Source organism: Ovis canadensis, chromosome 2, assembly GCF_042477335.2.
Source record: "Ovis canadensis isolate MfBH-ARS-UI-01 breed Bighorn chromosome 2, ARS-UI_OviCan_v2, whole genome shotgun sequence".
Taxonomy (NCBI): Eukaryota; Metazoa; Chordata; class Mammalia; order Artiodactyla; family Bovidae; genus Ovis; species Ovis canadensis.
In genome coordinates this window covers 12,158,776-12,171,648 of record NC_091246.1, presented here as the reverse complement: position 1 = coordinate 12,171,648, position 12,873 = coordinate 12,158,776, and the positions used below count along the sequence as shown (strand labels likewise).

General features: G+C 40.5%; 1 protein-coding gene across 4 annotated transcripts in view; it reads right to left on the bottom strand.

Moving 5' to 3' along the window:
• Positions 1-12,873, bottom strand: part of ECPAS (Ecm29 proteasome adaptor and scaffold) — a 108,753-nt gene that overhangs the window by 38,312 nt on the left and 57,568 nt on the right. For all 4 annotated transcript variants that reach the window (XM_069575442.1, XM_069575445.1, XM_069575446.1 and 1 more), the window contains 11 exons: positions 12,411-12,460; positions 11,318-11,384; positions 11,101-11,223; positions 8,525-8,628; positions 8,017-8,140; positions 6,732-6,812; positions 5,504-5,729; positions 4,979-5,070; positions 2,136-2,270; positions 1,180-1,342; positions 567-739 (listed from right to left, as the gene is read on the bottom strand). In XM_069575442.1, the coding sequence (XP_069431543.1) occupies positions 567-739; positions 1,180-1,342; positions 2,136-2,270; positions 4,979-5,070; positions 5,504-5,729; positions 6,732-6,812; positions 8,017-8,140; positions 8,525-8,628; positions 11,101-11,223; positions 11,318-11,384; positions 12,411-12,460 (1,338 nt within the window). The remainder of the gene's footprint in view (positions 1-566; positions 740-1,179; positions 1,343-2,135; positions 2,271-4,978; positions 5,071-5,503; positions 5,730-6,731; positions 6,813-8,016; positions 8,141-8,524; positions 8,629-11,100; positions 11,224-11,317; positions 11,385-12,410; positions 12,461-12,873) is intronic.

Genomic DNA, 12,873 nt, shown 5'->3' with positions numbered 1-12,873 from the left:
TATGAAGGTTTTTATCTAAAATTAAAATACTATAAAGATCCTCTGGGCTTCCCTGGTAGCTCAGACAGTGAAGAAACTGCCCAAAATGTAGGAGACCTGGGTTCGATCCCTTAGTTGGGAAGATCCCCTGGAGAAGGAAATGGCAACCCACTCCTGTATTCTGGCCTGGAGAATCCCATGGACAGAGGAGCCTAGCGGGCTGCAGTCCACGGAGTCGCAGAGTCAGACATGACGGAACGACTTCACTTTCACATTCAAAGGTCCTTTTCCTCAGAGATGACTCACACTGCTTACCAATGCCCAAACTTATTAAAACCCACCTGGTTATAGGAGGTTAAGATTTAGAGCTGGTCTGAAATTATAAAAATCATATAACTATTTAATACTTTATTATCTACCTTTTGCATGACAGAAGAATAAACTTGATGCATTTAATCTTAACAAGTTATGGGCCTTAACTGGAGTAACTGGGTCAAAGGGGCACACACACAAAGGCTATATACAGATCACCCACAACCCAAAATTAAACAGTTTTTAGAAGAGAAGGGTAAAAGGAAGAGACGTGCCTTATTTGTTTCTTTACTGGAGGGTATTCTGTTTAGCAGGCTCTCCACAAGATGCAGCTTGGTAAAGCCTGATCCCTCACTGGGGATTGGGAGGGGACCATTTCTGCCAATTTCTCCCAGGGCTGTACAGGCAGCAATCGCCAAGAGAGGGGAGGTACTATCCAAAAATGAGCCTGTGAACACATTTACACAAAACAGAATTATACTTATCACCCTTGGAATCCAAAACAACCAGAGACGTAATTGAGATTTTCTTAAAGACAGCAAATAAAAATCAAAGTCTACAATATATTTTCTAATTGATAATTTGTTATCACTTCTTTAGTAATAAAACACCACGGAGTGGGGTCCTTTCTTGACATTTAAACTTTTTCCCATAATGGAATCATCTCTGTTAAACAGAAACAAATAGAAAATATATACAGAAAAATGAGAATACCTTCAGTTATTAAAAACAGAATTTATTTAGCATCAAGATTTTGTGAAAAAGCTTGTGTGTTTAGAGTACAATGCTATAAAAAGAAATTAAAATGTTACAATAAATTTTAACCTCATTCAAAATCTTGTAACCTATTTATGCTGACATCCACATCAGCATAAACGCATTAATTACCGATTGTTTCTGTGGCACTCTGAATGAGCTCCTCTTGTTCGGGCAGGAAATCAGCATGTGTCTCCAAGTTTGGCTGCTCTGCCATTTTCATTTTCTTCTTAGCCAAGTATCTTCCTACTGTGAATCCCAGTGCAAGCAAGGATCCGTGCTGTATCTCCGGGCTCTGGATTTAACAACACGACAGCGTATGTCTTATCTCTCTCTCTCACATGTGTGTGAACGCACTGCAATAACTGTGCTTATCACAGTCATCTCCCCCACAAAACATAAGGCCAAAGAATAAGGTGATCATGGGAAGCTCCACGGGATGTTAATAAATCAGCTGGCGAACAAGAGAAACCTAGAGTTTCAAACACAGAGAATTCTGAGAAGTTGAGTTGAGTCATGACTTATATTTGGATTCCCTAATCCCATACTTCAGTTCTGGTGAGGTGACTCCCTCAATGCTCTGATAAGCACATACGTTTTCTTCTCCCTTATAACACTTATATAACTATACCATCATAATTTCCAAGCATGATTTTTCCCCTACTGCCAACAAAATACAATGAACTAAAGCCTATTTCTAATTGCAAGAACCTCCAAACACGGGCAGGCATGATTTGAAAAGCACATGACTTCAACAGTGTTTCCGGATGGGACAGGTACAGAGAGAGGTGGCAGAAGATGGGGAAGGAGCACCAAGCACTACCAGAGCTTCTCATGTATCTACTCCCCATTGTCGTCCTAGCCCCTGAAACAGTGCCTGTGAGACACAAGGCACTCAGACTTGTTGACTGAACTGACTGCATCCAAGTGCTATCTGTCTCATTTCATCTTTACCATCATAAAAGCAAGCAATTTATGTGTTCATTTTACAAATGAGAACATAGAAAAAAAATATACTAGATGCTTTTGTAAAATTTCTATTTCACACACACACACACACAAAGAGAAAGGCAAAACTGATGACATACGTGATTGTCTTTTGTAGTCTTTATCAGCTGTTCTATCATTGACTTCAGCTCATTTCCCGACACTGTAGATACCACCACGGAATAAAACAAGGCTGCCAGTTCACGCATCTCTTCTTTACTGCTATTCATGAGACTCTGAGCAATGTAGAAAGAAATATGTACATGATATAGGATCATCTCCCTGCTGACAACTTCTAACATTTAAAGTTAAAAGAACACATGATACATTACAATGTTCAAGTTATTGCTATTTTTGAGAAAATAAAACAACCTATTATTTCAAAACAAAATGAAGCCCAGCTACCCTCCCTTTCTGAAAATGAGCATTTTAGCTTTGAGGATCTGATGGATGCGGCCCATGGGAAAGAACACGTGGTTGCAGGTGGCACCTCTGGTCACATGGGGGCGCCCTTGCTCTGCCCTCTGGACCACAAGGGCATTCATTCTCCCTCCTGGCAGGTTCCTGCAATTCCCTGGGTCCTTAGCACAGGGGACCACACTCCCCTCCCCACCCCAATTTGTTCTTTGGGAACTTCTTCCTCTTCAAGAAAGAAAGGGACCTGCATGTGCCTGAATGTCACTGCAGGATAAGGGGCCAGCAGACTTCCGATGTTACCATTTCTGAATAATAGTGAGTCACTGCAGGCCTGAGGCAGGCATGTCCTGTTCTGAGAGGAGTGCCTTGCCTCAAAATGCACCTTCATCTTTGGAGAGCCTGTGCATGGGCCAGGAGGGGGCAGGAAGTGCCAGGATTTCCTTCCCAGGATTAAATGCTTTCTTTCTTTTTTGATTGGAAGGTGCTAGTGCTAAAAAAAACCCCTAAGCAGGAGACATAAGGGATGTGGGTTCGATCCCCAAGTCCTGAAGATCTCCTGGAGGAGGGTGTGACAACCCACTCCAGAGTTCTTGCCTGGAGAACCCATGGACAGAGAAGCCTGGTGGGCTACAGTCCATAGGGTCACAAAGAGTCGGACACGACTGACCACACACAGGGTAGACCAGAATCTCATGTGCATTTTCATCCAAGGTACAAAATATAAAGCAGTTGGAATTAACATACAGCTGATCTAAAACAGAGGTTTACATGCTCGAATGACGCAGGAGGTCTACTCTGCCACTGTATTAATAAAAGCAGTCACAGACAACACATGGGTGTAGCTGGATTCCAATACAATTTCATCGACACTATAATTTCCACATGTCAGGAAATTTTACTCATCTTTTGATTCTTCCTCCAGCCCTTAAGAAATGTAAACGCTAGTCTTAGCTGGCAGGCCACACTAACAGGAGGCAGGACAGATTTGGCACACAGACTGCAGGCTAATGACCCCCTGACCTACAAGACCAAAGGTCTAAAATCATTTTAAAATCAGCAAATCTCCACAGAGTAAAAAATCTTTTTGAACTAGATGCAATTTCATGAGACTAGATTTTTTTAGAGAAGGGTAAAACTCACTCCTCTTGGTAAACCACATTCATGCATTCACACTTAAAAGAATCTGTGCATTTTACCATAATTCAAACTGTACCTTCCAAAAAGAGCTGCGTCATGAAGCACAAGAGGTACACAAAGCTGCAGAAGCCAGACCTGTACTAAGAAAGACGATTCATCCTGCTCATCTGAAATTCAAATTTAACTGACTATCCTGCATCTTTATTTGCTAACCCTGGCAACTCTTTTGGTGTGACCATGGGAACACATGGTTGGTGGGAGTGTGAACCGGAACTACTCATGGCTCAGAGGGTAAAGCGTCTGCCTGCAGTGCGGGAGACCCGGGTTCAGTCCCTGGGTCGGGAAGATCTCCTGGAGAAGGAAATGGCAACCCACTCCAGTGCCCTTGCCTGGAAAATCCCATGGACAGAGGAGTGTATAGCCCACGGACAGCAAGCTACAGTCCACGGTGTTGCAAAGAGTCGGACATGACTGAGCAAGACTCCACTTTCTCATATGGAGGATGTGCGCTGTCTACAGAAGTGCATCCATGTGGCCTCAATTCCATTTCTGCAGAATCCAACTAAAAATACACCCACTCGTATTCAAAATGACAGACTGTTCATTGCAGCAGTCTGGAAGTACCCTAAATGACCATCAGTAAGGATCTAGAATAATTCCAACTCAATGGACATGAGTTTGAGCAAGCTCCAGGAGATGATGGACAGGGAAGCCTGGCGTGCTGCAGTCCATGGGGTTGCAAACAGTTGGACACGACTGAACGACTGATCAACAAGAATAATTCCATGCTCATAGAGTGGAAAATAAACAAGTTGTTAAAACAAAGAGGATGTTCTCTCTGCAGTCATGCAGGAATAACTTCATGTTCTAAAGCTAAGGGAAAGAAGGTACAAAACAGTGTGAAAAAGTATCGTGTAACACCTGTATATGAAAAAAGGAAGAAAAATTTAAAATGCTGATTTCATCTGCATGTATACATGTACCTCAACTCTAGAAGGGACACCATATACAAATAAGTGATGACCTATATGTCTGTCAGGTGAGAGAGGAAGAGGCAGGAAGTTGAAGGAATCTGGGCAGGTGAGAGACAGAGAAAGATGTTTTACATAATGTTTTATTTAAACTATACAAAATGATTACTTCTTTACTTTTAAAGCAGAAAAATAGTTCTTTTTTACTTATATGACTCTCAATTCATCTCCCCCCTCATCTAAATGGATCACTGCTGCACACTGACCTACAAGCTTCCTAGGAAATGTCTGATGATCAGAGTTTTCAAAGTGACCTAAAGGCAAAAAAGGTCACAAGAACCCTGGTAGGAAGGCGAAATCATGACACTGAAGTTTAAAACACAGAGAATCAAAAAGAAACACACAGGCAAAGGATATACCTTTATCCATTCAGTTTTGTCTACAAATTTGGTGGCCAACTTTTCTGGATACACTGAGACAGCCTCCAACAGACAGTACATGACTGGCAAACCTAAAGAAGAAGGAATTCAGAAGCATTTTAATGTCAAGAAAAGTGATACACATACAGGGATCACTAAATTCCTTCAAAGCATAAGGTTACATCTTTAGGAGGCATTTCCAAGTTTTACAAAACAAATGTTAACCTGAATACATAGTATGTGACTCAATACAGCAAATTTACAGCCTTATTGTCTATAAAAAGATGCCCTGTTCTTCACTCCCACTTCCAAAGTAAAAATATATTATCTATTGTTAGCATTTCTTTCTGCAAAGAGAAATAGTGTATCAAAGCTGAAATTAGACAAGTTTAGAAAAGAAAGATTCACGTTCGGTTATAGGAGAGAGGAGAGAAAATAATTTTGGTGAAAATTGTCAGCTGAGTTTAAAATTAAGATTTTTACTTAAGTGCTTTAGTATCCATCCTCGGCATCATGACCTCCTACCTCCGACACCTGCTAACAGCTGCTGAAGCAGGCCGATGTAGATCTGCACAGGGTTGGTTTCCCCACTCTTGGAAGATGAGGAGGAAGGTGCCGCCTGGCTGCCTGACATTAAAGTCCGTATGTAGTGTCCAATGGCTGGGGCGTGGTCTTGCATATCAGCTAAACTCTGAGAGGTAGGCACCACCCCCGCGCTGTGAGCCAGGCACATGCGCAAGTACAGGACAATCTATGGATGGAAGAAAGAAGGACACCCAGATAAGCTTCTCAAAAAAATCAAGGTGGGAGATGTTCTTCAAAGTGACAGTTCCCAGCTTTGATGCCCCCACTATCCTTCACAAAGCTATTCAATAATCCTCACAGTAGCTGGGAAACATGACTCAATATGTGAACTGAAAAAACTATAACTTTACATAACCAGCTTTTATAATCCAGAGAGTGCTTTTTAATAGAGTTTAATGGAGTTAAAATGCACACTCAACTTTTAAAGTCTAAAACAGGTATAACGAAAATCATTTTTTTTAGAGATGTGTGTGTGTTCACGAGAGAGAGACAGACAGACAGACAGTAGGCAGAAACCCGGGCCAGTGATCTACTCCTATGGAACTCCAGCTGAATTTAATCTCCACCAGCATAGAAATTTGAGAAAATGGGTTCAAATCATCTGCAGAAGAGTAGCTATGATGTCATTAAAAACCTCTGACACAAATTAGCTGCTCAGGAGTCCTCTGGAAGCACTTTTCCTTGACAGCTGGGACAGGACTGGCGACAATTCCATCGTGAGTATTCTCACTGTGAACAAGATTATCTCTTGCCATTTATCTCAAGCCAATGACTGAAACAATAGAATTGTCCTTAATAAATGAGGTAGATTAATCTAACCCTCCAACCTCCAAAGCTAGATAATCCAAATAACCTCAATATATCGTTGGCTTTAAAATTCCAATCTAATTTGCTGTGAATTCCCAACAGCAATCAATGGAAAGTACCTAGGTCTCTCGTGAAGAGAATCTCACTGAGATAAACATATTTCTTGACTCTGCTGTGAACTGAAACAATACCAACTAGCAAGCACTGTTTTTCCTAATAAACAATCTGATATAAAACAATGACGTCACTGTATGGGTTTTCACCTAGAAGACAAAAAATTCACAGACATCTCTTTGACTGTGACATTATTATCTTCAAGAACGTTCTGCAAAAGCAAAACAGAAATATACTCCGGTCCTACCTCTCCAAACGCTGCTGGGTTAAATGGAAGGACAGTGGTCCCAGTCATGTACTTGGCTGGTGTTTTCATTCGATGGGAAGCCTAATAAGAAAAAACCCCCCAAAACCAATTACTGAAAAACAAAGCACATGTACCTTTTCTTGACTCAAAGGTGACTATTTCTAGCTACGTTATTGTCTGCTGCTGTTTTTTCTAGTCAAATATTTTTACATTATTCATGCTTGATTGTACACAGACCTCAAACCCTAAGTGACAGATGTGTTGCCTTTTGACTGGCTTCTTAAAAAAGAAGAAACCTACAAATTACCTACACTTTCATTAAAAGAAAGGAAAACAAGAAAAAGCTCCAAAGATGACACAGTTAGAGTAAAAGTTAGAAGAATAAACCTACTCCAGGCATCTAATGACACAGTCGAACCAGGGCACTGAACGCCGGCTGTTTTCATTAATAATGCAAGTAGAAGAAAAACATGAGCATGAAAGCACCTTTTGCCCCCAATTATGGCAGCGCTACAGGGAAGGGAACCATGGTTGCCACAAACTGCCCTCCGACACCTGTAAGATGTCTGTCTACGCAAAAAGCTAAGACCACCGGTAGAGATGAAGGCAGTAAGCTGTCCCCCAGCACACTTTCAGAAACATTCATGTAAAAAGTCGGACAGGTCTGAGTTGTGACTGCCAATCCTCTGATCTACCAGTAAAACAGGAGACTTGCAAAGAGCAGATATGATGTTCTCTCATGAACACAGCGGGGAGAAATCTGAACTGCTCCCTAAAGTGTTCTTAAAGTTACACTGCCTTAAATAATGCCCTTAAAAATAAGACGATATATGTGGGGGAATTCCCTGGCAATCCAGTGGTTAGGATTCCATGCGCTCACTGCTGAGGGGGCCCAGGTTCAATCCCTGGTAGGGGAACTAAGATCCCACATCCCACAGGCTGCATGGCACAACTCAAAAAATAAACACAAAAATAATAAGTGTTAATATTTTTAAGCATGTCTTGCCAAGGGGAAAAATTTTAAACAAAGCCAAAATGTTGAAGAGCATAAAAGAAACTAAATAATTTAGATCTGGGCAAATTAATTACATTTGAGATTTATATTTTTCTCATCTTGTACCTCCCTCTTATGGTAAATATTAACATTGTTAGAAACTTTACTACTATTCAGCATTTAGTGATTAGCATTTTACAAAGTGTCACCAAAAAAAAAAACCAGTATGTTTATTTTCATCATTCACTGTATGATTCAAACTAATAATATATTAGAGAGTAAATACCATACCTTTTCTTGGATATAGTACACCATTTCTGGGAAAGACGGCATCTGCTTAGAAGCACTGTCTTTCCTGTTTCTACCAGGAAGACACCTTAAAACTCGCTGCGCCTCTCCATGAACTTCTTCCCGCCTTCCGGAAAGAGAAGAAAAATAAATGAATTTCACCAACCGGAGAGTGATCATATGAAGACGAAGATCAGCACTTTTATCTGGCACCTGTCTTAAGGATATTCTTGGCTACATGCAAAAAAATCATAAAATACATGAGAAGCAAGCACTTCTTTTTCTAAATTTCATTAGCCACGTGGCTTGCATCTTCGAATTTTACCCACAGGAAATAACAAGACAGGGTATGACTACAGGTCTGCATGCTGTGTCAAGGGGGCCATATTTTTAACTCTAATACATTGCTTCTAAATTCCACAGACTAATGCTACAAGCAGCATAAATTTTATTCGATTTTCAACACAATGTGAAATAAACCCAAGTTCATATCACCACCTTTGAAACTTACGGGTCTCCTGCAGCTAACAAGAGCAAGTATCTGGAAGGAATATGGTCTGAGGGAAACACCGTGCTGGCAAATTTCACAGCCACTTGTCGAACTTGAACTTCAGGCTATTTGACACATAAACACACACACACACACAGACACATAACACAGAGATTAAAAAAAGAAAAATTCCAGTCAAGATAAGTAACAACTCATTCCAGTCAAGGTAAGTCATTTTAACTGTAAATAATCAAAATTTAAGTTGATATTTCAATAAATATATCTAAATAAATAAAAATCTTTTTAGTCGAGATCCTTAACCATGTTGTTTAAAAGTCTCTGGACAAACGCATTACTTAAAAAGTGCTTTTATGACCTAAGGGGATCTTCCAAGTAAAGCAGGAAACCCCACCAAGACTGCTATCAGAGAATCTCTCTATAGATGCCCATACTCAGCCCAACCATGGGACCAAGGTCACAGGGGCGGTTTCCGGCCACCACCTCTGTTTCCTCAACTCTCAAGCTCTCAGTCACATGAGTGAAATTCATATAGTATGCAGGGAACACAAACAGAGCCTACCTGGAGTCCCTACAAATTTAAAGTAAAATATCGCCAACACTTTTGGGTTAGCTCTAAAATTAAAAATGACTCCAAAGCAAAATCTCAGCTTATATATCCAGTTGGGGCTTCCCTGATAGCTCCGCTGATAAAGAATCCGCCTGCAACGCAGGAGAATCCAGTTCGATTCCGGTTCGGGAAGATCCGCTGGAGAAGGAATAGGCTACCCACGCCAGTATTCTTGGGCTTCCCTTGTGGCTCAGCTGGTAAAGAATCTGCCTGCAGTGCAGGAGACCTGGGTTCGATCCCTGGGTTGGGAAGATTCCCTGGAGAAGAGAAAGGCTACCCACTCCAGTATTCTGGCCTGAAGAATTTCATGAACTGTACAGTCCATGGCGTTGCAAGTAGTCGGACATGACTGAGCAACTTTCAATTTCACCTATATCCAATTAACTTAAATAGATTGAGACTGCAATCTATAAATACAAAGTTCGACCAGAAAAAGCAGCTGTAGAGTCTAATGACGCTAAAGCTTTGTTCTCATCTACCTTCCCCCTGAGTCAATCCTCCAGTCACAACATAAGTGAGATGAGAGGTGCTTAGAAACATGTGCTACCTCATTCATTCAGGTGTTCTTACTCTTCAGCATTCCCTTTATAGGGCAATATACTAAGGACTAGTCTGTATGACTTAGCTCTCAGTCTGGCTGCCTTCCATGTAGTCTGGGAAAACAAACCAAATCACCTATGACTTGGTAATATTGTTATGTGACTTAATCTGCATAAGTACAACCAGCACTTGTGCACTCTACAAGCATTCCATTTTCTTGTGAGGTTACTGATGAAGAGTTTTAAGTATTTGATTCTAATGAGCTTCCAAATAAGCCTATACTACTTTGCTCATGTTATACGACCATGAGCCAGGTACACTGGACACCAAGAGCATTTGACAATGGGACTCTATATATAATAAGATTTCTGAATGTTCATAATTATCCTTTTCTGTTTCAACAGAAGCCAGACACGTTTCTGAACCTTTAGTAATTCCCTCAATATAAATATGGAAGCCAAATTCAGTGGCACGCAAATCATATTAATCTCACCAACATTTGACATTTTTCCCTCTTTAATCTCCCTCTCTATTCTTAGAAATAGAGGTCAAAAAACTGATTAAAGCAATACATATTATTTTATACTGTATATACCATATATACACACGTGTATATGTATATTGGGCTTCCCTGTTGGCTCAGACGGTAAAAAGTCTGCCCGTGATGCGGGAGACCTGGGTTTGATCCCTGGATCGGGAAGATCCTCTGAAGAAGGACATGGCAACCCACTCCAGTATTCTTACTTGGAGAATCCCATGGACTAAGGAGCCTGGTGGGCTATAGTCCATGGGGTCACAAAGAGTTGGACATGACTAAGCGACTAACGCTATGTGTATATAACCATAGATATTAAAAATTCTCTTACAAACTTCCACAACAGGCAGATGAAGAGGGCTAAAGAAAGAAGAGTATGTATGACGGTGCTGGCTTATTTCCTACAGACTCATTTTGATACATACAATGTGTATTTCCTTCTGCCCTTCTCCCCCAGTGTTACCTACAGAACTCCACTACAAGGGACTGTAGGGCTCAGCTACCAGTTAAAACAAAACACTTCCAAGCAGGAGAACGTGACATTAAAAACAGTTCTCCAACAAGGAAGGCTTTAAACATAAGGCCTCTGTGCATATCACTACTCCTTCTCTAAAATCATATTTCCATAACGAAGAATTAAAAACACAGCACTTTAGAATTTTCCCTTCAAACAGCTATTTTCTATGCCTAGTTTGTGCCTAGAAACCTTGGTTTGAAAGGCAAGACTGACAATAAAAGACTTTACAGGGGCAAAGAAAACAAATCATAAATCACAATCCAAGGGAAAGCAAATACTCCTCTTCATTATTAAGAAGAAAAGCAATTCAAATTTTGATCATAAAAATATAAAATGTGTACACTACCAGCCATTGTGGTTCACACAGTTAGACCTACCTTTATTAAATACGAGGCCACAAGTGCCTCCATGAGAGTCCGCTGTGCGCCTTCCAACGTACTGTAAGCTCCAACCATCATGGATAATGCCTCTTGAATAGCGAGTCGCGTCTCGGGCTCTTCCTGTGAAAGATGATAAAAACAGTGTTTCCTTCACGGTCGAGTTTCCAGCTGAGCATCCAAACAGAAAGCACACGCTTGCCAGGTGTTTCCCTACCTTACACAGGGCTTCAAAAAGCTGCTGCACGAGAGCTATATCCTTAGTGAATAAATGTGGCATTCGACTGCAAGAGAACGTGAGACCATCATTACTATCAAAAACTTCCATAAGGCAGAAAAGAACGAAACTAAACACACGTGTTCCTGAACTTGCACTTTAACCCCTGGGCACCATGTGAGCATCACTGGGTTACCTCCCCAAAGAACCAAACATTGTTTTAAAGTCCATATTTAATTCTACTGTCTAGTCCAAGTAACTCTAGATTAATATACGTGTTATCCAGATAGTCTCACTAGAATATTCCATGCATTCAGTTAACATTTCTGATTTTGAAATAAAGAAAAGAGATGAGACTAAGTGCTATTTAAACTAAAGACTACGGTGACAAGTTCTGTCAACTGCATGCCAGCACACAAGGGACAAGGTCTGTTGACAACGCTGTGCTCTATCAGTTGATCTGAAATGACTGTCTTCTGAGCCCCCAAACTCCTTCCCTACACAGTGCAGAAGAGTCCGACCTAGTCTCCACAGGCCAGTAAAGAACCTGTGCAGGGGTGCAGGCAGCGGTTACGGCCACTGAAGATGCTGCTCCTCTCACCCCCTGCTCTGAAATACGTGAAGAAAGAGGAAACCAGGAAGAAGTGGGTGCAAGAAACCATACTAAACAAAGGAGAAAAAAAAAAATCCACCTTTGGAAACTCAAGAATCGTTAACACTATCAGAAAAGAGAATCACTAGAAAAACCCTTGATTAATGATATGATAATCACTAGTAGTAAGTCATAACAAGAACACTTAAGATCAATCAAGTGTCTCTATGTAGGGTGCAAGAAAACTAACACATTAGGACACAACCCAGCTCAAAATCTCATTTCAATACTGCCATTTAATACAGTAACATATCTTCAAATATAAATTAAGACGTCTCACATCATTATCCTTCTACAAGGAAGACATTTCTAAACAACCTGCAGCCATTAAATAATTTCCTTTCAGAATCATAACAAATTTATTATCCATCCACTATTAAATGCCACAATTTTTCTTAGTTTACCAACAAGGTATCTCTCACTGAAAAGGAGTTTACTCACCTGGAGAGTTTTCCAACAGCTGAATATGCCATAGACAGTAGCTTAGGGTCCTTGAAATTAAGAAAAAAAAAAAAAAAAGAACAAAAAAGCAGACAGAACAAAAACACAGTAAACGGCAAAACCTTTTTGCTGCAATGAAATGCATTATTTTACTCCTTGTTAAACCTAAGTCTCACTGTGCCTAACTACATGATACCACAATCTGAACAAAACAAATTAAAATGTCCAAACCCAGGATGCATCAGACTCCTAAAAGAAAAAACAAAAACAAAACTTTCCATCCCCCACTCACTCCAAAAGGAAAATGCAGAGGTCATATGATAGAAAAGTTTCTCTCCACTGATGCTAACTTCAGGATCCTTTCAATACTACGTAACCTGCAAATACCAAAATTCACCACCAACATACTAGGAAGACAGCTTAACTTATCAGAGAATTAATCACTGCCCAACAGACTAGGATC